The 25,350-nt window shown below is 40.7% G+C and overlaps 1 protein-coding gene across 2 annotated transcripts in view; it reads right to left on the bottom strand.

Annotated features, from left to right (window-relative positions):
- The window catches only part of LRP6 (LDL receptor related protein 6), a 149,320-nt gene extending 135,268 nt beyond the window's left edge, over positions 1–14,052 (bottom strand). For both annotated transcript variants that reach the window (XM_080661452.1, XM_080661453.1), the window contains exon 1: positions 13,706–14,052. In XM_080661452.1, coding sequence (XP_080517578.1) covers positions 13,706–13,760 — 55 coding nt within the window. In that variant the 5' untranslated portion in view covers positions 13,761–14,052. The remainder of the gene's footprint in view (positions 1–13,705) is intronic.
- Positions 14,053–25,350: the final 11,298 nt, after the last annotated feature.

The following is a 25,350-nucleotide window of genomic DNA, read 5'->3' as shown; positions in this document are numbered from 1 at the left end:
GAAAGGTACAAAAGCCTTTCAAATTAAACTTAAATATAATAAAATAATTTAAAACTCAAACAAATAGAAAAGAACAAAATGTGTAAACAGTAAATTAAACATTTTCTTTAGTGCAACTTCCAAATTATTCCCAGGACGTAGATGTAGATGGCAATGTAGACTGGGTTGAAAGGTTTTTGGTCTTTAAAACATCAACTTCAGTGGGAACAGTGTTGTTGGTCTCCTTTTTAGCTAATGCTCTGATACTGTGCTCTCCAGGGGCGTGTCTCCCTACATCACCACGATAATGTGTCTACGCATTCCCAGGGTGATGTCGGGGGACGCGTCCGCGGGCATTACAAGGAGCCTCTGGAAGATTGAGAGGTTGTTCCTTCTACTGAATGGGCGGATATAAATCCGCCCACTCAGAAGAAGGAGCTGTGGCCGTGTTTCCCGACGTTGCCATGTTAACGCTGCTGCTGGTGAAGGGGCGGAGGGGAGAGCAAGAGAACCCTCCGCTCTTTCGGCTCCGCGGGCCGGATAGATCAGCCAAACGGGCCGGATCAGGCCCACGGGCCATAGTTTGCCCACGGCTGATGTAGGATGTGTTTTTAATAAGGAAAAGGAGTCCGGCCGGTGTTGCTCAGTGGTTTTGCGCAGTGGTCGGCAAACTCATTAGTCAACAGAGCCAAATATCAACAGTACGATTGAAATTTCTTTTGAGAGCCAAATTTTTTAAACTTAAACTTCTTCTAAACGCCACTTCTTCAATATAGACTCGCCCAGACCGTGGTATTTTGTGGAAAAGCCACACTCAAGGGGCCAAAGAGCCGCATGTGGCTTGCGAGCCGCGGTTTGCCGACCACTGGTTTAATGTCATGATTCGATTCTCGTCAGGGCACATGCCTGGGTTGTGGGTTCGATCCCCAGTAGGGGGCATGCAGGAGGCAGCTGATCAATGACTCTCTCATCACTGATGTCTCTCTCTGTCTCTCCCTCTCCCTTCCTCTCTGAAATCAATTAAAAAAATATTTAAAAATTAAAAAATAAAAGAAATAAGAAAACAGCCCTAAAGTAAAAATGACTAATTCTTTCAGAATAAGAAAGAGAAAAATGTAGGACAAAACTGAATGGATATAGAAAGTTATAGAGTTCATGAAAAGAGAATTTTGTTTGTTGTGGTAACAGTCAGCTAAGATTTGATGAGCTTATTTATATGGTTTTCAAAAAGCACTTAAGTATCAAATATTAAACTGATGCAAAGCTAAAATTTGGTTTTCTATTAAAATGGCAAAATTTTTTTGGGTTATTGGTCTGCTCCTAATAAAGTTTATAAAAGGTTTTCTGAGTAATCTCCCTAGAAGGCAAAGATACTTTGTACTTTGAAATTCCTGTGCTTAATGTTGACTCAGTCATGTCTGAGTACAGTAATGCACAGCATAACGATGTTTTGGTCAACAACACACTGTCTATGACAGTGGTCCCATCCTATATAATAAAAGCCTAATATGCAAATCAACCGAATGGCGGACCGAACATTGGAACGACTGGTCGCTATGACGTGCACTGACCACCAGGGAGCAGACGCTCAACACAGGAGCAGCCCGCAGGCCCCAGAGCCAGCCAATGTGGGTGCCGGCGGGGGCCCCCCGATTGCCCCGCTGCTCGCCCCCTATATCAGCCCTGATTGCCTGCCAGGCCTAGGGACCCTACCCGTGCACAAATTTCATGCACCAAGCCTGTAGTCTGATTATAATGGAGCTGGAAAACTATCACCTAGTGACATCACAGCTGTTGTAGCATTATGGTACAATGCATTACTTACGTTTGTGGTAATGCTGGTATAAACAAATCTACTGCACTTTTAGTCATATAAAAGTATAGCACATAAAATTATGTACAACACATAACACTACATAATAATAATAAATAATAAATGGCTGGTGAATTTACCATACTATACTTATCTTTTTTGTGTGTGTACCAAAACCTGGGACTGAACCACTTTTTATCATTATTTTAGACTGTACTCCATCTACTTATTAAAAAGTTTGCTACTGCCATAACCGGTTTGGCTCAGTGGATAGAGCGTCGGCCTGCGGACTGAAGGGTCCCAGGTTCGATTCTGGTCAAGGGCATGTACCTGGGTTGCGAGCACATCCCCAGTAGGGGGCGTGCAGGAGGCAGCTGATCGATGTCTCTCTCATTGATGTTTCTAACTCTCTATCCCTCTCTCTTCCTCTCTGTACAAAATCAATAAAAATATATTTAAAAAAAAAAAAAGTTTGCTACAAAACAGTATGCTGTTACACCAGCAGCAGCCTCATACATATTTACCAAATGTCTTGATTGCATCATTTCCTCTTGCACTTGATTTAATCTCATGTTGTCTTATACAGTAACATGCTGTATAGGCTTATAGGCTAGGAGCAAAAGACTATACCAGTGACATTCAACCTTCTTCATCTCATGGCACACATAAATTCATTACTAAAATTCTGCAGCACATCAAAATTGTATTTTTTGCCAATCTAATTTTAAAAAGGTATAATTTTGATTCATTCATACTGGATGGCTGTTGTAGTTGTATTGGCTGTTGTCACTTTTTTATTTGACAATCTAAGAGAAAAGAGGTCAGTGCCTCTGACTAAAATAGTCAGGTATTAAATGTTTTAAAAATTCTTGCAGACCCTGGCCATTGTGGTGCAGTTGGCTGAGTGCTGTACAATGAATCCCAAGGTCAAGGGTTCAATTTCCTGTCAGGGCACATACCCAGATTTCCAGCTCGATCCCAGATAGTCGGGGTACATACAGGAGGCAGCCAATCGATGTTTCTTTCCCTCCCTCCCTCTCTCTCTCTCTCCCCACCCCTCTTCCCCTCCTTCTCTCTCTAAAAAAATCAATCAAAACATTTTTTAAAAATTCTTGCAGCACACCAGTTGAAAATTGCTGGGTTCTGTATCTCATTTAGCCTAGGTATGTAGTAAGCTATCCTATCTAGGTTTATGTAAGTGTACTCTATGACGTTTGCACAATGACATAATCACCTAATGATGCATTTCTCAGAACATATCCCCACCAGATTGTAATATAATGTTAATCATTACATTAAGCAGAGCATGACTGTACTTATATAAACAAAGTCTTCTCAATTTTGAAAGAGCTAAGGTTCTTTACCATCATGTTCCTCCCTATGTAAACTTTTAAAAAAGATTTTTGGCACTTTGGTTAAATAGGTAGCTATGTATTTTTTCTCATGACCTATTTAATCAATTTTTCAAACCTCTTGATTTTTTACATTCTGTCTTTTCAAAATCAAATGATCCCTTGAGGTTCACAAGAATTTATTCTTTCACCTGGTAAAAAGAGGTGTTAAAAATAATTAGGTTTATTTGATCAATGTCATGATTTACATGGGAAGCATTGTCAAATCAAAAGAGATTACCCTCCCCAAGGTTAAATCTGTATGGGTAAAATGTTAATATGATTAGTTCAGAAATTGTATATAGTTCCCAGAAATTAATTAGTACTCTCATTGTCCATGATGTTTCTATTTATTAAGAGTCCCAAGGCTGCTCTGCCTAATATTAGACAACAATATAGTATCACAAGTCATAATTTCAGTTATACTTTTTATATTTTATATTAATAACATATTTATGTCAAGTTGGTCACAATTTGACTTCTTTAATTTGAATACAGCATACTCTAGATAGCTAATGGTTCTCAACTGGGGATTCACATCACTTACTTTATGGACTTCTTTGTTTAGGATGTACTCTAGACTTATTCTTCTTTAAAACAATGTTAATCATATTTTGTCTAAAACTGCTTTGGCCCTGGCTGGTTTGGCTCAGTGGATAGACTTAGAGCATCAGCCTGCGGACTGAAGGGTCCCAGGTTCGAGTCCAGTCAAGGGCACATGCCCAGGTTGCAAGCTCAATCCCCAGTGGGGAGTGTGCAGGGAAGTGGCCAATCAACGATTCTCTCTCATCATTGATGTTTCTGTCTTTCTCTCCCTCTCCTCTCTGAAATCAATAAAAATATATTTTAAAAAATAACTTAATGCTTTCAACCTCTAATAAGAAGCATGTATTGTAATATATAAAAAATATAAAAATAAAAACTGCTTTGGGTTGACGTGATTTTGGTTTGTATGTCACAAAAAACAAATTTCCTTGTCAACTGCATTTTTTTTTTCCAGAGAGGAAGGGAGAGGGAGAGGGAGAGACAGAAACATCAATGATGAGAGAGCATCATTGATCTGCTGCCTCCTGTATACCCCACACTGGGGATCAAGCCCACAACCCGGGTATATGCCCTTACCGGAAATTGAACTGTAACCTCCTGGTTCATAGGTCAACGCTCAACGACTGAGCCATGCTGTCCAGGCAATTGCATTATTATTTTTATTAAAAATTCTCATCAGATCTTTCACTTTTAAAATTATCAGTAATAAGTTAATCACCATCATTTTTTAAGTCTTTTGTAATGTATAGATAGTTTTTTGGTTTATTCCAATGATTCCCTGAAAGTGCTTACACCTGAGCTATAGGCCAGAGTGTTTGTCTTCAACAAAAAAAGGACTATTGAAAAATGACTATACCAGGTACTCTTGGGCACAAGCTTCTGATGGCATCACTTAAATAACTTTGAGGCTCTATCAGTGGACTGAGTCAGGATTTCCCAAAAGCTAATGGATAAACAGATGGATTCAGGAGACTGCTAACCCAAGATCTAGCAGAACAAGAATTAATTACATAGGACTGAATAAACTGATGAAGGATGATTATGGGCTTTGTTTAAAATACTGATGCTTTAATGTCCTGTTTTTTGGATATAAGGAATTACTGTCTCTTTAAGCTACCTATAACTTATTAGCAATGTAAGCAAACTATGCCTTTGTAAACAAAAATAAAACATTTACCTTTTTCTCCCTGCCTGACACCTCCGTAATTCAAAGGTTCTTATTGAGTATTCATATTTTCAGGCCAATAAAATTATTTGCATAGGTTCAGGAAGAGTCTGTCCTCTTCGTTGGAAACACTGGTTTTGCAACCAAGGCTTTGACTGGAATGCCATATTTGAAAGTGGTGCTCATTTAATCAAATATGATCAGACACTTTTAGGGAGCTATGGTTGACTTTACCAAGTCAATGCTTACTTGCAGTCCTCATGGGAAAACTGGACTGATACCTGGCTTACAGAGTTCCCAGCCTTACAGGTGAAGTAAGCAAGGTCACTTCTAGGCAGGCTCAGGAATCCTAAGATACTAAGATATTTTGAAAACTTAAGAAATTTACCCAAATCTATAGATACTGCAAATGAAACATGATGGTGATTTTTTAGCTTGGCTTCCTGGTCTCAATAGGCTCTTAGGAAAGTCCAATCCAAGATTCCTTATAAAAACTTCCAGCAAAGCAAATGGAAAAGGCCAAACCTACATAAATAACCAGACCAAATCTAATGAGACCACCTTCACAATGACTCTTATTTTATCCCATTGTGGACTAAATATTTGAAGCCCCCACCCCCAATATATATGTTGAAATCCTACCTCCACTCATGTGATAGGAGTAGGAGGTGGGAGCTTTTGGAGGTAATTAGGATTAGATCAAGTCATGAGGGTGGAGTCTTGTGAATGGAATTAGTATAAGATTCAAGAAAGAGCTTATTTCCTCTCTCTGCTCTCCACCTTGTGAGGACATAGAGAGGTCAGCAGTCTGCAACACAGAAGTAGATCCTCACCAGACAGAACATGACTATTCTGGCACCCTGACCTTGGACTTCCTGCCTCCACATGTAAGAAATAAGTTTCTGTTCTTTGTAAGCCACCCAGTCTATACTATTTTTGTTTATAGCAGCTTGAACTGACTAAAATATATCCCTAATAATGACAAATTTTGTTTTAAACAACAGGAAGACTGACCAAGTTGCTCACAATTGCCCATTACTTATCCACTGACTTGGCTTGACCAAATTTTAGTTAAGCTTTTCTCCTTTCCCACAATCCCCTAAACTTTGGCTTGCTCTAAATTTAAGCTAGTACACATAGAACTTTTCCCCTTAACAGTTCATTCCAAGCATCAGCTGACCACAGGAAATAAAAAATTCCATTTATCATGCAATCTGCTCACCCCACCCACTTGGCCCACATGCCTACAAAATTCCTTCTAGCCATTCTCTATAAAAGTCTTTCTGTGTTTGATTTTGAGATGCCTGCAGATCTGGCTATTAGAAATTTTCCCTATTGTAATAATAATTTTCCCTATTGAATAAAAGTCTCTCCTTACCTAAATCCAGAATTGTTTTTATTTAACCGTAATGACAAACCACCTATCTGCAAACTACAAAATTATGCTAACAATTATTTTCCTCTTTCAAAAGTGATTGGTATCATTTTCAAAATCATAAGGCCCAGGTAAAATTAGATACATACAAAAAGCACTGCATATAAAATTACTGTCCAGACCAGCAACCTGGCCTTAGGTTAGTCATTCATCTTTCTAATTTATAAAATGAAGAGGTTGGGCCAGGTAATTTCTAATATCCCTTCTGTCCTAGATATGAATTTTGGTAAAAAGGTTTAACTAGGACAAGGCTATTCATAAGTCAATACACAGAAATAATATGCTGGTGACCTACTCAGTGTTTCTCCAGCAAAAAACAAAAACAAAAAAAGGAACATAGATTTTTTTTAAAAACTATTTCTGTAACTTCAAAACAGATTTCAGAAATAATTTCTCAAGACAAAAATTCCAATGATCAAACCCACACTCACTCAAAAGTACTCCATATGTCCATACAATGGAATATTATTCAGCCATAAAAGTGAATGAAATATTGATAATGCTACCACATGGATGAACCTTGAAAACATTATGCTAAGAGAAAGAAGCCAGATATAAAAGGCCACATATGGTATGATTCCATTTATATGAAATGTTCAGAATAGGCAAATCCATAGAGATAAAAAGTAGATTAGTGGTTACCAGAGACTGGGGGAGGGGAAATGAAAAATAACTGCTAAGGGGCATGGGGTCTCTTTTTGTGGTGATGAAAATGTTCTAGAATTAGATAGTGGTGATGGTTGTACAACCCTGTAAATATACTAAAAACCACTTAACTGGATACTTTTAAAATGAACTTTATGATATATGAACTATAAGAAATATAATTAAAAGAAATATCTTTTTAAAAATAGTGGGTTAAAAAAGTACTTGAGCACATTAATTATATTATCAATGTAATAGTAAAATCCTAAAACCAGAAAATGTTACATAATCCACATTTCAAATTTAACCTCAGTTATATGATTTATGTCTAATTATTATGATTAGTTTTTCCTAATTTTTGCTAAAAAAAACTTTATAGTAATTACAAATTTATAATCTAACCATCTCTAATAAATGATGTGAGACAAAACACAAAATGAAACTCCAAATAAGACTGTATAAACATCATGAAAAAAATCACATCTTTTTATATTGCTTTAAATATAAAATTTAGAATACCTAATATGTGCAAAGCTCTGGTACACTGTGATATATGAAAGAAAAAACTCTACTCTTGAAACACCTTTTATCTCACAAAGGGCTGTTGTCCTCACTGGCATAAATCAAGAAACTGTTACAAATAAATACCATATATTGTGTAGATAAGAGTTCATGCTAATGAAGGTCAGCTGTTAGCTTTCTCAGACTTGCAAAATATACTATCTTTAAATTGATATATGGACATAAGCAAATTACACCCCCCATAAAGCTGGTCAATAATGAGAGAGACTTCTATCCCCAAACCCTTTACTTGAAGTGGCTTTGGTCCAGGAGTGACCAAGTGATGACTAACCAAGGCCATTAGAGAAAATGCCTTCCTGGTCAAACATACATTATTTGGTAAAGGTACAGTTTTCCAGTATCTGAGTGACTATTTTCTTGAAAAAATATGACCATTGCTGACCATATTCACCTCTGCATTTTAATTTTTACCACGAATCTAATCAATAACTTTAGGCCTAGTGTCAACTAATAACTTAAAAATGCACTTAATTTTTTATTTTTGCCTGAAAATGTGGTTGAACTTCTCATCCACAATTTCCTGTCCCTTCCAAGCAAGGTATCACAGAAACAAAAATTAGCAACTCATATTACAGCTAACAGAATCACAGCACTGAAGTATTAGTAATTTTCATCAAATTGAACCCAGGCACATTTCAATATTTTCCAGCCCCACATCTGAATTTCTTGAATCTTTTGTGAGGATAACACAAGCTTGAGAAACAAAAGCATATCCTAATAATATCAAGTAACACTGTTTTTATTATTTATGATAAATTAATTTAAAATGAGTAATTTCAAGGACAAATATCCTATTCTTAGATTGCCCAGTCCATATATTTGATTAGGTTTCAAAGTTATACACATGGAGCAGTGTTCTATTCATTATGATGGGCTCATTTTACAGAAAATACAAAGAATGGTGCAACATGCAATGCAGGTAAATGCAGTGTAGCATTTACCCATCCTACAGGGAGAAGTACATCAACTGAACAACTTTTATTGTTGTAAACAAAAAATACAATAAGATTTCTCAATTAGAAAATGTCTTGATAAAATTATTTTGCCCATAGTTAACTCAAATAAATATCTCAATCAAATGAACTATTTCTCCTCTAGCATATTTATAATAATCACCTAATACAGTGTTAAAGTTTTAGAAGCTAAGTCCTTTAGAAGGTAAAATAAATTTAGTAGATAGTGGCCATCTTGTTTATATAAAACAAAATAGAAAATATCAGAAAAGTCAAAAAACTTAAAAAACACTGACCTAGAACTATTGAGTACCTAAAACAGTGTCTGGCACTTAAATATTTCCTGGGCATTAATATTTCTTTTAATTTAGCCATGTTAATAATAGTTACCAATTATTCAAAGTCTACTATGGACTGTGCACTGTACTACCCATTTATAAACATTATCTCATCAGTTCCCAGTAACCTTGTAAGGTATTCCCATCTAACAGAAGAAACGAAAGCTAAGTAACTTGCTCAAGGATTCATAAAGGGGTAGAAGATTTGGTTAGTCAACAAAACCCATACCTTTCTATTATAGTGCTTTCCTTTATAATCTTCTCTGAATACAAATTTGCAATAAAATTTCCATAATGAAAATAAATTTTCTCATTAGTTGCCCATGGCCTAAATAGAACCATAACCTGGGTTGTTTATCCAATATGTTCAAATTCTAAGTTCACATAAAATATTTTCCACTTATATACTCCTTCACAGAATCTCTTTTTATATTAAAAAAAAAAAAAAGTCATTTCTGATAGCCGAAGCATGTGTAACTATATGAAAACAGTATTTCAGTTCAACAAATAGAAAACCTCCAATTAAAGCAAAAAAAGAAAGAAAGAAAAGAAAAACTGAACCATGCGAAATCATTTTTAGGCTGGTTATAACACTGAGCTGAAACCTTAAATTTCAAAACCAAATTATTCCCTAGCCGGATGAGCAAACCTTAAGGTAAGTAAGTAATGATGAAAATATCAGATTCAACTACTGTTTATGAAACTGTCATCAAATATCAATTCACATGAATCACCCAATGCTTGCAGGTTCCCTTCAAGTGAGTTGCTGGGAACAAAGGTTCAGCAGACTGTTAAAAAGATTCATGTTAAAATGTATTGTCAAGTTTGAGAATAGTGGGTTAAACTAAGTCTTTCTACCTGGGGATGCCTGAGCCCTTAATATGTACATATGAATAATGAATCTCCAAAAGAAGGAGTCATTATGCTAATGAAGATAAAGTGTAGAGAGATTAAGTGACTTATCCAAGGTCACACGACTACCTAATGGCAAACTTAGAACCTAATTCTCCGGATTCCCACTCCAAAATTCATTCTACCTCCCCAAGACTTCATCATACCTGATCTTTTAAAAAAAAAATTTTTTTTTCCAAAGGTCACTTTAAAAAAAAAAAGTTTTTAATTCTTTTTAGAGAGAGGGAGAAGGAAAGGTAGAAACACTAATAAGAAACATCATCAATTGGCTGCCTCCTGCACACCCCCCATTTGGGGATCAAGCCCCCAACCCTGACCAGGAATTGAACTGGTGACCTCTTGGTTCATGAGTCAATGCTCAACCACGGAGACACACCAGGAGGGCCCAAGGATCACTTTTATAAAAATTCTAGAGGCCCAGTGCGCAAAATTCGTGCACTCGGGGAGGGGAGGGGGGTCCTTTAGCCTGGCCTGCACTCTCTCACAGTCCAGGAGCCCCGCGATTGATTGCCCCACAGAGGGAAGCCCCGCCCTCTGCCGCCAGCCGGGTAGCCTTGGCCTCCCTCTTTGGGTCAATCGCGGAGCCCCATGGCCAGTGGCCTGGGCCTCCCTCTGCGGGGCAATCGTGGGGCGATGGCAGGGTCCCCCAACCAAATGCATCGCACCCACCTTGACAGCGGCAGTCAGTGCTGGGTCGCCGCAGTGCCCGTGACCCAGGAGGGACCGAGAGGTCAGCAGTTCAGCCCGCTCGCCAGTCCCCGCCCACCCAAGCCTGCTGCACGCGCAGCCTGGCATTCGGTCGTCCACTCAGTCGTTTTGGACGTTACAGACCCTGGCTCTTTATATATTAGGAATTAGGATAAGATGGCAAACAATGGTGGCTTGTCCTGAAAGTATTTACCATAGCCCCACCAAAACAAGTAACCAAAAAAAAAAAGGTAAGGAGCAAAGAATTTTTATAAAACAACAAAAGCCTCTCCTCCTCAAAGTAAGCTGGGACGTGGTATTTACAGATTTTACATACTAATGGTATCTAAAATATATATCATTATAAAAATATTTCCCCTAGAAAATCGGAGATATAATATTTTCTAATCAGTACCTAGATGGAACTAAGAGAATGGCAAAAATGACAACCTAAATTGTGAGGTACATCAGAGCAGCAACCATGTCTATTTTGCTCACCAATATACCAGAGCCGGATATATAGTAGGTACTCTATACATACGTATTTGCTAAAAGAATGAACAATAAATCCCTGCTCTATCATTAATTAGCTGTAGGATATTGATTAAGGTATAATCTCTCTGAATCTGAGTTTCCCCACTTGCAAATAAAGCAAAAATGATCAATATCTCTTCTACCTTTAAGAATTCATGAATCTTACACAAATAAAATCTCAAATCCCCAGCATTTGAGGATATGTCCACAATCAAAAATTTTAACAAAAAATAACATTTGCAGGTCACTTCATATTCATTACTTCATTCATCACATCCAATAAACCTGCAAATTAGAGCAATATTACTACCTACATTTTACAGGTAAAGAAACTGAGGTCCAGAGAAATTGACTGACTAGACCAGAAATACAAAGTGAAATATGGAGTTTAAATCCAGGATTTTAGGATTGAAATCTCCAGTTCTTTCCATTACATCTCTAGTGATAGGGACAGAAACGCAGCCTAGATGACAACTGCATTATTCCCTGACTTTCAGCTACTGATATAACAGGGTTACAGGACAAAAGGTCTCCCAATTCTCTCATCATCCCATCTTCCCAATGTTAAAGCTTCAACTCTTCTGTGAAGAAAAATGACCTTAATGCAACAAATTAATCACATTTTTCTCCTTGGAGCCTAAAGTTAACTAATATCACTATTATAACAGAGAATGACATTATTAAAGAATCTAAATTATGAATCAAAATCTTTCACATCAAAAGATAGTTTTAGTTCAAATAATATGTATTTACAGTCAAGTACTGTTAAATTCAAAGACCACCTTATACCATTATTATGCTACATTTAAAATGAAAACTCCACTTCTGGAAACTTTGTTTGGTAGTGGAAATGAGGCTATTTAAACCACTAATTCTTAGGTCTTGTTACAATACTACCATACTTCAAAATAATACTTCAAGTGCAACATCTCTTAATTCCAATAATGATAAGCTCAAACTTGGTGTTAAAATAAACAAATGGCATTAACATCATACCCTTCCCCTCCAAGAAATACAATTGGGCAACCAGAAGCGTATTGGCTTATGTATTTAAATGTCCCCTTTGACTTATCAGCAGACTCCCATATTTGTTAACATTATTAACTTTCTGTCTTAAAATACAGACATATGCGATGTCTAATATAATTGTTTCTCACAGCTATGGCAAAACCCCCTTTCAACGGAGAGTATACTATACTAAAATAAGCACATTTATTAAAACAAAACCCCCTTTCAACAGGGCGTATACTATATTAAAATAAGCACATTTATTAAACCTCTCTGGTACCTAACACCACATTAAATCCTCTGCCAAGAAAATTAAATGAGCATTATCTTTCTGGGGTTTGCATGTGGAAACAGTTTGGAATATGCTTAGTGGGTCCTAATTATTAAATATAAGTAGCTATAACATTTAAGTACAATAATACTGCAGAAGAGTAAAGAAAAGAATTCTTTCAAAAAAAAAAAAAGGTCGAGAAAACGGTCACTCACGCTCATCCAAAATATATACACACAGACATGGCACACCTGGCTCATTTATATCACAAGATCGTTAGTTACTGTATCGTGTTTTGGAGGTTTAACAAAAGTTTAGTTTGTTAAATTAATAGCTAAAAATCTCCACTGACTCAAGAGGTCTCATGCCTGAAAAGAAATGACCATGAACACAAATGAGAATTATGAGAATTTTGACAATACCAAAGCTACAAGCCCCTTGCATCCATGAGGACTTCAATTCCTCTGCTGGTAAATAAATGCTCAAGAGCATAAGACTCAACACCACCTTCAACGCTGCAAAGTTCGAGAAAAGCTGTTGAAATCTTTCCGGCCAGTCAAACCTAGTGAACTGTCACAAAATAAAAGCCACAGCATAGGTGACAGAGCCACGGAATGCATGCGATTGTTAGAGCAAATTATCTAGCAAAGGCTAGCTGATTTACCAAACTGCCCAGCAGTCCCCTGGGGAGCGCACGCAGCAAATGATAACTTAGGTCCCAGGCACAGGCTCCTGTTCACACAAGGATGACTTTCCTAGTCGGTGCCAACTGTACACTTGCATGCTCCGAAAATAGTGGCAAGTCGTGAACACCAGGGATTACAAGGGCAACGTTCCCATTTTACTGCGGGCTGAAGCTCAGGAGATTCCCAGTGCTGAATCGCTCGACCTATAACCTCGGAGTCACTTTCCAACTGTGCTCTCACCCAGGATCATTACATACCCAACGGAAGCCAATTATTAGTTGTAACAAGGCCTGGAAAAATAGTAAAGGGGCTCTAAAAGTTCACGGGAGAGACACAGAAAAGTGGGGGCTTCGAGGGAGGAGACCCACCTTAAAGCATCTTGGGCTCAAATACTCTCAAAGCCAAAATATATGCAAAGACACTTCTCCCTGAGGACTCCAGGCAGAGCGAGACACACCGACCCTCAGCCATTCCGACAGCGTGGGGCTGCAGGGGTTCCCTAACCCCAGCAGCCCAGGTTGGGGCCCCGAGGTGCTCAGAGAAGGTCCGGCAGCCTAGGCGGCGGCTGCAGCGTGGCCAGGCAGAGCGCACAGCCCCTGCTCCCGGCCCCTCGCCCTCCTTCCCCACGACCAGGCCTCTCCTCGCTCCCGGTCCCCCTTTTCTCCCTGTTCTCCTTCCTCCCCTCCCCCAGACACACACAAAACAAGGCCACCTCCCCCCCCAGAACCCCACCAACTTTCCCGTCCCCCACTCTGCCCACCTCTCAGGAGCACACAGAAGCTGCAGGCCAGGAGGCTCCTCAGCACGGCCCCCATCTTCCCTTCTCGCGTTCTCTCCTCTCACCGGCGAGGGGCGGCCAGCAGAGGCGGAGGCGAGGAGCCGGGGCGGCCGCCGCAGCGGCGGGTCTGCACGCTCATGCTTCCCAGCTTTCCGGAGAGAGAAGAAAGAAAAGGGCACGTCAGGGCTCCGCGCGCGCCGCCGCCCTCTCTACCGCGCCGCTCTGGTCGGGGATCGCGCGACGCCCGCGTCTGCTCCCATCCCGCCGCCTCCTCCCCCGGCGCCCCGCTTCCCCCGCGCAGTTCCTCATTCAGCCTCTTCCTCTCACGCAGCGGCGCAGGGATACGGGCCGCCCGCCGCCGCCACGGGCTGCGCGCAGGTCTCCCTGCGCGGGGCCGGACCCTGCCCCGGCACCGCCTCCAGAGCAGTGAAGAAAGGAAATGGGGGCGCCCCTCGGCCTCTGCTTGGAGACCCCGGGAGATCTGCTTGGCGAGCCAAAGAGACCTGAAGAGAAAAGGCCGTCCGGCGACGCATTCCAATGGGATTCTTTCCCGGGCCGGCTGCTGCGGTTCCCCCCGCGGAGGGTGTGAAGCGACGTCGAACAACATTGGAGCCGGCGTGGTCGGGACTACTTTCTGCGGCTCGGCCGGGCCGCCGCCTGCTCCGCTCTTTGTGCGGCTGCCACTGGCCGGGCCAGGTGCAGCTCCGAGTCCACGCCGGCCGCCACCTGGGCCGGGCTTCTGCGGGGGGCGGCGGGCCGGGGGCGGCAGAGCTGCAGGTCCACGCTCCGGGAGCCACGCGGATCCCGACACGGGATGATGAGCTCAATCTTCCAGGGTTGGAAATTGGTTTAAGCATTTTTTTTTTTAAAGAAAAAATAGAAGCCAGTGCTACTTACACCAGCTTTAAACGTGAATCTGGTGAAGGATGTTCAAACGACAGCTCAACCTGAGATTTTTATTTTCTCCTGGTTTCCCAGAACTACAGACTTCCCCCAGAATGAAGACAGACCAGAACTAAAGATTTCTAAACTAGCAGCTAAAATTCCTAGATAAATGCGTCAGCACCTAAGACAGAGCAGAGGGACAGTTGGACGGGAGTGTGTTTGGGATTTTACAAGTTGTGTTTATAATGAACGTTTGGCGTGTTTTGATGATCAGTTCGCAGCTTGAGGAGGAAAGGATTCCCCAGAATCTCAGATTTCTTCTGCGCAGCCTCCGCTGCTCCCTCTGCACTGGGCATTCAAGAGCAGCGACCCAGACACCCCCGGGAATCGCGTGGCTGCTGCAGTCTAGGAGGGCGCGCCAAGAGTTAAATCAACTGGAATGGAGCCAGCAGGTCCCTTGCCCAGCTGTCACACGCCCTTACCTGGGCACATGGGCGAGGAAGGGGAGCTACTCCAGCAATGTGATAGTAACTCAGGGACATTGGATTTCACCAAGTGCTTACACACACATGATCCTATCTGACACTTAAAACTACCCTGCGGTGAGGCAGGTTTTGTTATTTATTATCCTTATTGCAAAAATGAGGGAAAGGAGAACCTGAGGGAGTTCAATGACTTATCCAAGGCCTCTCAAATACCGAATAGCAGGACCCAAGCCAGGTATTCTGACTTCACTCCCCTCCTTCCAAGAAATGTATGCTGAACCAGAGCAATCCGTATCTGTAAGACTGAAAGACCGAAGCACCCAAATCACTTTATCCTAATTTTACCTATGAAAGTCTAGCCACCATTGTTATCTTCTTCCAAAAACTATGTCAATACGTTGCAAGTTATGTATTCTGACCTCAAAACACATAACTGAGAAACATGCTTTTCAGCAATAGCCTAGCCATGGTTGGCAAACTGTGGCTCGCGAGCCACATGCGGCTCTTTGGCCCCTTAAGTGTGGCTCTTCCACAAAATACCACGGGCTGGGCAAGTCTATTTTGAAGAAGTAGCATTAGAAGAAGTATAAGTTTAAAAAATTTGGCTCTCAAAAGAAATTTCAATCGTTGTACTGTTGATATTTGGCTCTGTTGACTAATGAGTTTGCCGACCACTGGCAGGGGGATGTATTACTGTAAAGCTACTGAGGCTGTGAAGACTCCATGATGTCAGTGATGAAGGCATGAGCTTCGGAAGGAGGCCTGGGTGAGGATCCAACCCTACGAGCTGCTAGATGTGTGACTTTGGGCAAATATGTAAGTGCACTGCACTTCAGTTTTCTCCTCTGTGAAATGGGGATAATGCCTTCTTCAGGCTTGTAAGAGGGATTGAATTAAATAATGTATATATAAATTGTTCACCGTGTAACCATTTCTTTTCTTTCTCAACTCCCTTAAGATGAATTGTGTCATAGTAACTTGGATTCTTGGGAAATAATAGAAGAAGGACAAAAATTACATGCTCAAAGTGTTTACTGTAGAATTATTTATCATTGAAGATAGTCAATAGTGAAGCCAATAAAACAATCTTGAGGACCTCTCACTTTCCCAAGCCCCTTCCAGAATCCATGGAGGGACCCTGACAAAGTGGTCACGTAGTCCTATTTGCAAAAGTATGATAATTTGTATTCTTTCTTTTTACATCCCTCAAAATTGTATCAATTTCATGTTTTACAAAACCTGAATCTCTTCCTATTTATAATAGAAAACTGCATAAAACCTGTTTTTTATATTTTTTAAAAATATATTTTTATTGATTTTAGAGGCAGAGGAAGGGGAGAGAGAGAGAGAAAAAAACATTGATGTGAAAGAGAAACATTGATCTGTTGCCTCCTGTACACACCCCCACTGGGGATCGAACCCACAACCTGGGTACGGGCCCTGACCGGGAATCAAACACAAGACCTTTTGGTGCACAGGACAATGCTCAACCAACTGACCCACACTGGCCAGGGCAGCCTAAGGTTTTTTAGGATATCTACCTATGTAAGGAAATAAGATGTACAATGCTGAAAAATAATACTTTGGAGGACAATTCAACAGTGTTGTAAAATGTTTATAGTTAGCTAAACTTAAAAGTATGTAAAAGTACATGTACATTTTAATTACAGCTATATAAAATATAAATATATACACATATATAACATAAGCACATGTTATATATCTCACATATATAGATATGTAAATATATATCTCACATATATGTAAATATATATATCTCACATTTTTTAGCAAAGACAAAGTAAATGCACTAAAACAGGCATTAGGATAATGAAATAATATATTTACTATTCTGTTCTTAAATTTCCTTTAATGTATTATATATTCTTTTCCAATTTTTTAAAGGTACTTAAGTGCAAATCTATAGCTTAAGCTTAAACCCTAGCCTAGATACTGTTCTTCTCACTACTTAACTAATTTGTTTTTTGCATTCATTCAAGTACCTATTAAATAATCAATGCCAGTCACTGTGTCAAGTGCAGGGGATGAAACATGAGATTAATCATAGTCCCTTCCCTCAAGGGCTTACAACCTAGTTTGGAAACATTAATACAACAAATAATTAAAATTTCTATAGTGCAGGAGTGTACCATACTAACAAAAAACTCAAGTGCAGAAGTGTTTAAGTCTGCCTGAAGAATTTACAGAAGGAAAATAACCCTAAAACTGAAGTTTGAAATATAAGTAAGAGTTTGTCCGAGCAACAAGACTGGCAAGGAATTCCAAGCAGAAGGATAGCATGGCAAAGGCATGGAATTGTTAGAGAGCTCTCAGCGTGTTGGGGATTTGAAAGTAGACCCATATAGCTGAAGCATAGATTGCTTTTAGAGAGTGTCAGGAAATGAGTAAAGATCATTAAGTAGGTTATTAGATAAGAAAGAGCTGTTTAAAGTTATGCTAAGAAGTTTAGATTTTAGCTTCTTAACAATGTGGACATTAAAGGTTTTTCTCCTTGGTTTGCATATTAAATAAGTTCTCTGGCAGCAGTGTGGATAATAGAAGGGAGGCAAAGGAAAAAGTAGGAAGACCAGTGAGAAGTTATTTTCAGTCTATGAAAAGGATGGTCAGGACAGCAGCAATGGGGACTGAAAAGAAATAATGGATTTCAGGAATGTGAAATCAAAACAGCAGGACTTGGTGACCTATGAGATTTGAATCGAGAGAAAGAAGTCTAGAATGAAGTTTCTGAATTATGGACCCCAATGAATAGGAGTCTCATTTACTAAGAAATGCATAAGGAGTATTTAAAGAGGGGGTGATGATAATAGGTAAACAGTGGTTCTTTTATATTGGCAGTGCCTATAAAAACACCCAGATGGAAATTTGTTATATGAAAGTTTGAACTCAGGGGAAAAATGGAAAACACAGCTATCAATGATGATTGTGGAGCTTGGCCACCACACAACCCAAGGGACATATTGTAGAATATTGAATAGTGTGCCTGAATAATAATTACCGCAGTTTTCTGGACAATGGCAGGAAAACGTCTTCAGGAAGGGAAACCCTATTCTAATTCAGGGGAAGTCACCTTTGAGCCACCTCATTGGTAGGCTGAGGGTAGATAGAGATTATAGTTGAACCCATAAACTTACCTAACAGGAGACCAGAGCATGTAGTGTGACTAGAAAAAAAGTGAGCTAGGGAAGAACCATGTGGTATACAAGTATCCAGGAAAAAACAGGAGAAGCTAGGGAAAGAGACCAAAAAGAGGCAGGTGGGAAATTCAACAGTGTTGTAAAATGTTTATAGTTTGCTAAACTTAAAAGCATGTAAAAGCACATGTACATTTTAATTACAGCTATGTAAAATATAAATATATATACATATATAAACAAACACATGTTATATATCTCACATATATATATGTAAATATATATCTCACATATATGTAAATATATATATCTCACATTTAAAGTGGTGGCACAAGAGAAGGTGTGATCAGTAATGACACATACAGTGGACTATGGAGAAGTCTGCTAAGAGAAGCACTGAAAAAAGGACATGTGGAATAACTTCCCAAAAGGTCATTGATGCAACCATACATTATACCAGTATTTTAGGAAAGCAATCTACTTTCAATGAGTAGAACATACACCCCTTTTAAACAAAAATCCCACATCTTCCTATCCACAAAAAAAAACAACAAAAAGTTTACAGAGATATGTGTATATGGATATTTATTATAATACTAGAGGCCCAGTGCATGAAATTCTACACTGGCGGGGGAGTTCCCCTCAGCCCAGCCTGCACCCTCTCCAATCCGGGACCTCTCAGGGGATGTCCAACTGCCAGTTTAGGCCCAATCCCTCTCACAATCCGGGACCGCTGGCTCCTAACTGCTCACCTGCCTCCTGCCTGATTGCCCCTAACAGCCTCTGGCTGCTGACCTGATCTCCTGTAACTGCCCCCCCACCAGTCTGGTTGCCCCTAACTGCCCCCCCCCCGCCAGCCTGGTCACCCCTCACTACCCCCCCTTCCAGCCTGGTTACCCCTAACTGCCCCTCCTGCCAGCCTGGTCGCCCCCAACTGCCCCTTGCTGCTGGCCTGGTCACCCCCAACTGCCCCCCCCCCCGCCGGCCTGGTTGCCACTACTGCGCCCCCCCCTGCTGGCCTGGTCACCCTTCCCTGCCCCTCCCCCCGCCGGTCTGGTTGTCCCCAACTGCCCCCCCGTCAGCCTGGTCGCCCCTCACTGCCCCCCCTGCTGGCCTGGTTGCCCCCAAATGCCCCCACCCGTGCCGGCCTGGTCACCCCTCACTGCTCCCCCTGCTGGCCTGATCGTCTCACGCAGCCTGCTGTTCGGTCATTGCGTGAGGGCATCTCGACCAATTTGCATATTACCCTTTTATTAGTATAGATCAGCCGTGGGCAAACTACGGCCCGCGGGCCGGATCCGGCTGTTCTATCTGGTTCTCTTGCTCTCCCCTCCGCTCCTTTACTTTGAATTTATATTAGTTCACACAAACACTCCATCCATGCTTTTGTTCCGGCCCTCCGGTCCAGTTTAAGAACCCACTGTGGCCGAAACCGGTTTGGCTCAGTGGATAGAGTGTCGGCCTGCGGACTGAAGGGTCCCGGGTTCGATTCCGGTCGGGGGCATGTGCCTTGGTTGCGGGCACATCCTCAGTGGGAGGTGTGCAGGAGGCAGCTGATCGATGTTTCTCTCTCATCGATGTTTCTAGCTCTCTATCCCTCTCCCTTCCTCTCTGTGAAATAACAATAAAATATATTTAAAAAAAAAAAAAAAAAGAACCCATTGTGGCCCTCGAGTCAAAAAGTTTGCCCACCCCTGGTATAGATTGTTTGTAATAGAAAATAAACACAACAGCCCTGGCTGGGTAGTTCAGTTGGCTAGAATGTTTTCCCAATATGCCAAGGTTGTGGGTTCGATCCCTGATCAGGGCACATACAAGAATCAACCAATGACTACATAAATAAGTGGAGCAACAAATCTCTCTCCCCAGCCTCCTCTCTCTCTCTCTCTTCCTCTCTCTCTCTCTCTCTCTCATAAAAAAGTAGAAATAAATACAACAAAGAAAGCCTGCAAATATGACTATTTCATATGGTTCAACCTAATCAAAAGAACCTGAATGGTTTTCAATGGGGAATAGTTGAATGAACAATGGTATATCTTTATTGTGGAATTCTATACCGCTGTTAAAAATACAGTCAAGCCCTAGCTGGTTTGACTCAATGGATAGAGCATCAGCCTGCAGACTGAAGGGTCCCAGGTTTGATTCTGGTCAAGGGTACATGCCCAGGTTGCATGCAGGAGGCAGCTGATCAATGATTCTCTCTCATCATTGATGTTTCTATCTCTCTCTCCCGCTCTCTTCCTCTCTGAAATCAATAAAAATATATTTTAAAAAATACAGCCATACCTTGATTCTCAAACATGTTCCATCTTGAGCAATTCACTTCTCCACCTGACATCCCTTCCATGCTGATACCTGTATGATCAGTCACGCACCTCTCAGGTGACAAACAAAGGAGAGAATGCATGAGTCAGTTTGCCGCTAAACCTCACATTGTTAACATCTCAGAAAATTGTGTTGTGAATATTTTCTTTTTTTTTTTTTTGCTTTTGTTGCTTCTCATTATTAAATTTTGATTTTTTAACTGTACATTTCCTTTTTGTCAAATTTTCATTTAATATCATGTACTTTTTGTTTTTAAAGTGTTTATTTATAGATTAAACAGTACATTAGACATGTACTGTATATAAGAAAGATTAAAACAGAATCATTTGGGGGTTTGGAATGGATTAATTCAATTTACATTATTTCTAATGGGAAAAAAATGATTCGGTTTTCAACCAGCCTTCCAGATCGAATTAAGTTTGAAAACTGAAATTTCATTGTAATTATATAGATTTGTATGTATTGATTTGGAAGTATAGAACTTGATATGTTGTTATTGAAGAGCAAGTTAGAGAATAATATGTACGGTGTGATGGGATTTTTATTTAGAGAAAAGAAGCAATGAAGGGAAAGAAGATAGAAGGAAACTTAATTCTACTTTAGACACCTTATTATTTAAGATACTATGAGGACCATTATTTTTTAACTAGAGGCCCGGTGCATGAAATTCATGCACTTGGGGGGGTCCTCAGCCCGGCCTGCACCCTCTCACAGTACGGGAGCCCTTGGGGGATGTCCAACTGATGGCTTAGGCCCGCTCCCCGCAGCAAATGTCCTAAACCAGCAGTCAGACATTCTTAGTGTTGCAGCGGAGGCAGGAGAGGCTCCCGACCCTGCTGCTGCACTTGTCAGCTGTGAGCCTGGCTTCTGGCTGAGTGGCGCTCCCCCTGTGGGAGTGCACTGACCACCAGGGGGCAGCTCCTACGTTGAGTGTCTGCCCCCTGGTGGTCAGTCGCATCATAGCGAACGGTCATTCTGCCCTTTGGTTGATTTGCATATTAGCCTTTTATTATATAGCATTCAAATAACTGGGTCTTTAAAAATTGCTAATAAAATTAAAGTGAACAAAATAGTCATTGGTAACTTTAGACAAAGCGATTTCAGAAGAGTTATGAGAATCCAAGCAAGAATGCAGTGAACTGAGAGATTAATGGAAACAGGGAGATTTCCCTGTTATTTTTCCAGAATTTTGTTGTTAAAGGCAAGAACACAATTGGGTAGCTGGAAAGAAATTTGGAGGTGGAGGAATTGGGGGTTGATTGGTTACTTTTTCAATTTAAAAGGAACATGGTCGTATTTATAACAGTGGGTGATCTAATAATGAATGAGGAAAGAAAAGAGACTTCCCAAAGGATCTGGAGCTCAGTAGGACGTCCTGGCCTTAGATGGGAGGAGGAGACCGGACACTTCTGGATGAGAGGAGAATGAGCGTGCCATCAAGGCTGCTGAAGTTCCAGCTCCCTTCCTCCCACACCCACTTTCACAGGCTTCTTCCAGAGGTCTTAGGAGGGCTCTTGGCAGTGATTTAATAAGGCCATATTAGATGTGCATGAGATTTATTGGGAGAGTGTGATAGCCTCCAAAGTGATAGCCCCCAATAATTCTTACCTCATGGTAGTCACACCCCTGTGAAATCCTCTCTCTTACTGAAAAGAGTTGACCTGTTGCTGCAATGACAAAGTGTGACTTTAAGGTTAGACAATAAAAGACATGATGGCTTCTGACTTCTTCTCTTGGAGCACTTTCTGTAGGGGAAAATCGTCTGCCATGCTTTCCAGGACACTCTAACTCTATGGAGTGGTCTACATGGTGAAGACTAAGAGGTCCTGCCAACAGCCAAGTGAACCAGTTTGGAGGCAGATCCTCCAAGATCAAGTCAAGCCATCAGATGACTGTGCTGGGGCTAACATCTTTTTGGGGGGCGGCTGAGGGTAGAGTAGGAGGGGGGCTAACATCTTGACAGCAACATCACCACAGATTCCAGACATCTAATCTGCTGCCAAATTCCTGACCCACAGACACTGTGAGAAAGTAAATATTTATTTTGTTTTAAGCCACTACATAATGGGGGTAACTGCTCCACAGTGATGGGTAACAAGAGAAGGGAGAGGGATCCTTCAGACCGAGACATAGTCGGCCCTTTGTGGAAGGAGATAAGGGAGGATTGGAGTAGGAACGGTCTTGGACAGCACAGTTCCAAGGATGGATTTACCGGGTAGATGTGGAGTTCCAAAGCCAGAGTTACCCGTTGAAGAATTCCTATGTCTTGCCAGAATGGGCCTACTTTAGTACTCCTGCTGTGAGCTGGCACTGACTGGGAGTAACCCTTGGAAAATATAGCCCCAGTGCAAACAGGGCAGCAGATCCAGGGGCAGTTGTCAGCACTGTCAGTCCATTATGCTCCCTGTAGCAAGAGATCTGAGTGACATATTTTTATAGCTACCATAGCAGGTATGAGAGTGTGACCGTCTAGTAGCAATGAGAACGGGTAATGTCAAGATCTTGGTTTCTAAATATATTTCCCTTTGAAAGAAACAAGGGTCCCTTGTAGAAATGGCTGATACCACATCTGGGAAAAGTAACGTATAAGATGAGTCTAGAACACCTTTGTTATGGCAAAGAGCAAGGAAGGGCTCAAGGAAGGATGGGAACAGGTCACAAGGACATAGAAGTCAGTTTGAAGGGACTTCCACTGGCCAATTAAGAACAAGTTGAGCATCAAAATTAAAAACAAGAGCAAAATACTATAACCCATTGAGTAAAATAGGAAGTTATGAGTACAAACAGACATAAATAAATAAATGAGTACATCAAAAGTTTAATGAGGAATAGGCCCTGGCTGGTGTGGTTCAGGTGGTTGGAGCATCGACCCATACTCCAAAAGGTGGCAGGTTCAATTCTCAGTTAGGTCACATATCCAGGTTTCAGTTAAATCCCTGGTTGAGGCATGTGCGGGAGGAACTGATCGATGTTTCTCCCTCATCTCTCTCTCATCTCTCTCTCTCTCTCTCTCTCTCTCTCTCTCTCTCAAATAAAGTAAAATGAACAAATGAAAAAAAAAAGTTCGATGAGGAATGTGATGTTAGCATGGTTTGAGGGGGAAAAAGACTATGTTCCCAGAGGATACGCCTGGCAGATACCACCTTAACCAAGGAATCAAAGGGAACATCATTAGTAATGGGACGAATTGAAATCGTGAGCCACTGACAGGATATAATAAGAAGAAAGCAGCATCACTTCTATGATATCCTTGCTACCAAGGTTGTATAACCTGAGTCTAATCACAAGAAAATGCCAGTAAACCCCAAATTAAGAGACAAGTTACAAAATAACCTGTCTTCTTCAAAAGTGTCAAGGTCATGAAAGTCAAGGAAAAACCAAGGACTTGTTTCAGGCTAAGGGAGACTAGAGAGACATAACTGAACACAGTATGTGATGCTAAGTGGATTTTGTTGCTACAAAACATTTTATTGAAACAGACAGAACTTGAGTAGAGTCTGAGGATTATATAGCAGTCATATATCAATGTTAATTTTCTAATTTTAATTGTGATTGTAGGAGAGAGTTCTTGTTTATAGGAAATAACACAAAAAAGCATCTGGGAATGATGGGGCATCAGATCTGTACTTACTCGCAAATGGTTCAGAACAAAACGTTCTTGATACGCTACTTAACTTTTCTTGAACTTTTTGAATATTTCAAAAAATAAATAAAAGTGCTTACGCTATTTAAGTATAAATGTGTTATAAATATAAGATTTTATTATTTGGATCCAGAGAGCCTTTTAACATTTTTTTAACTTAATGAGTAACTACCCCCCCTTCTTCTCTCCCCATCTAAGATTACTGCAATTCATTCACTAGACTGAAAAGAATCTCAACATTTAAATACCTAATCGCTTTATTTCATCTTTGGCACAAATAAACTGGATTTCCCCACATGTATGAGTCACCTGATAACAAATTTCCCAGCTTAAATAGGTTTAAAATTGCACTATTAGTACAACCGCATTGTGAACTGTGTCTCAGATTCGGGATTTATAGTAACAATGTGTTTTTAGCATTCATGTTCCTTCTCAACATACACATTTTTCTTTCATGCTGTAAAGTTTTTCTGATGTTGAAAAGTTAGTATGCAGTTATGCCATAATAAAGTCCCTCCCCCTTCGCACTCCCAGAAAATCAGACAGCTTGATGTGTTTGTAGCTTTAATCTGAATTGTAAAACACTGCATTCTTTCAGTTTCCCCACAAAAAAAAAAAATGAAATGAAAGAAATATGCAACTGCTATTTTGGAGGCATAGGTCCAGATAAATAAAACATGGTTCGAACCTCCTCCTCACACACCCTGGCCGTTTCTGAGAGGAATACTGCCATCAGAAAGGAGAAATTCTTTTTTCCTTCACCGTTGTCAGAATCTGTTCAATTTGGAGGCATATGCGCCATACATATTTTTGCCTTGGAGATAAAAGAGAAAAAAAAATCAGTCCTACCAAAATTTACTTTGTCTGAAAACGTTTAGGCAGATTCCCTAGATTAGTGTGTCTCAAAGGTGGAAGAAGTCAGGGTAGATTGAGTCCCCTCTCCCAGACTTTCAGCAAGGTTGTTAAAACTAGGGGTGGGACATGCTGCTGGCATCTCATGGGTAGAGGCCAGGAATGCTGCTACACATCCTGCAATCTCAGGACAGTCCCCACAGCAAGGAATTGTTCGTACTGGGATGGAAAAACACTTCCCGAGATGAAAACAGAGAGGAGAGAGAAATCATGAGAAAAATATAC

The sequence above is a fragment of the Plecotus auritus genome (genome assembly GCF_963455305.1).
Source record: "Plecotus auritus genome assembly, chromosome: 3".
NCBI classification, from domain to species: Eukaryota; Metazoa; Chordata; class Mammalia; order Chiroptera; family Vespertilionidae; genus Plecotus; species Plecotus auritus.
This window is presented reverse-complemented; position numbering and strand designations above follow the sequence as displayed.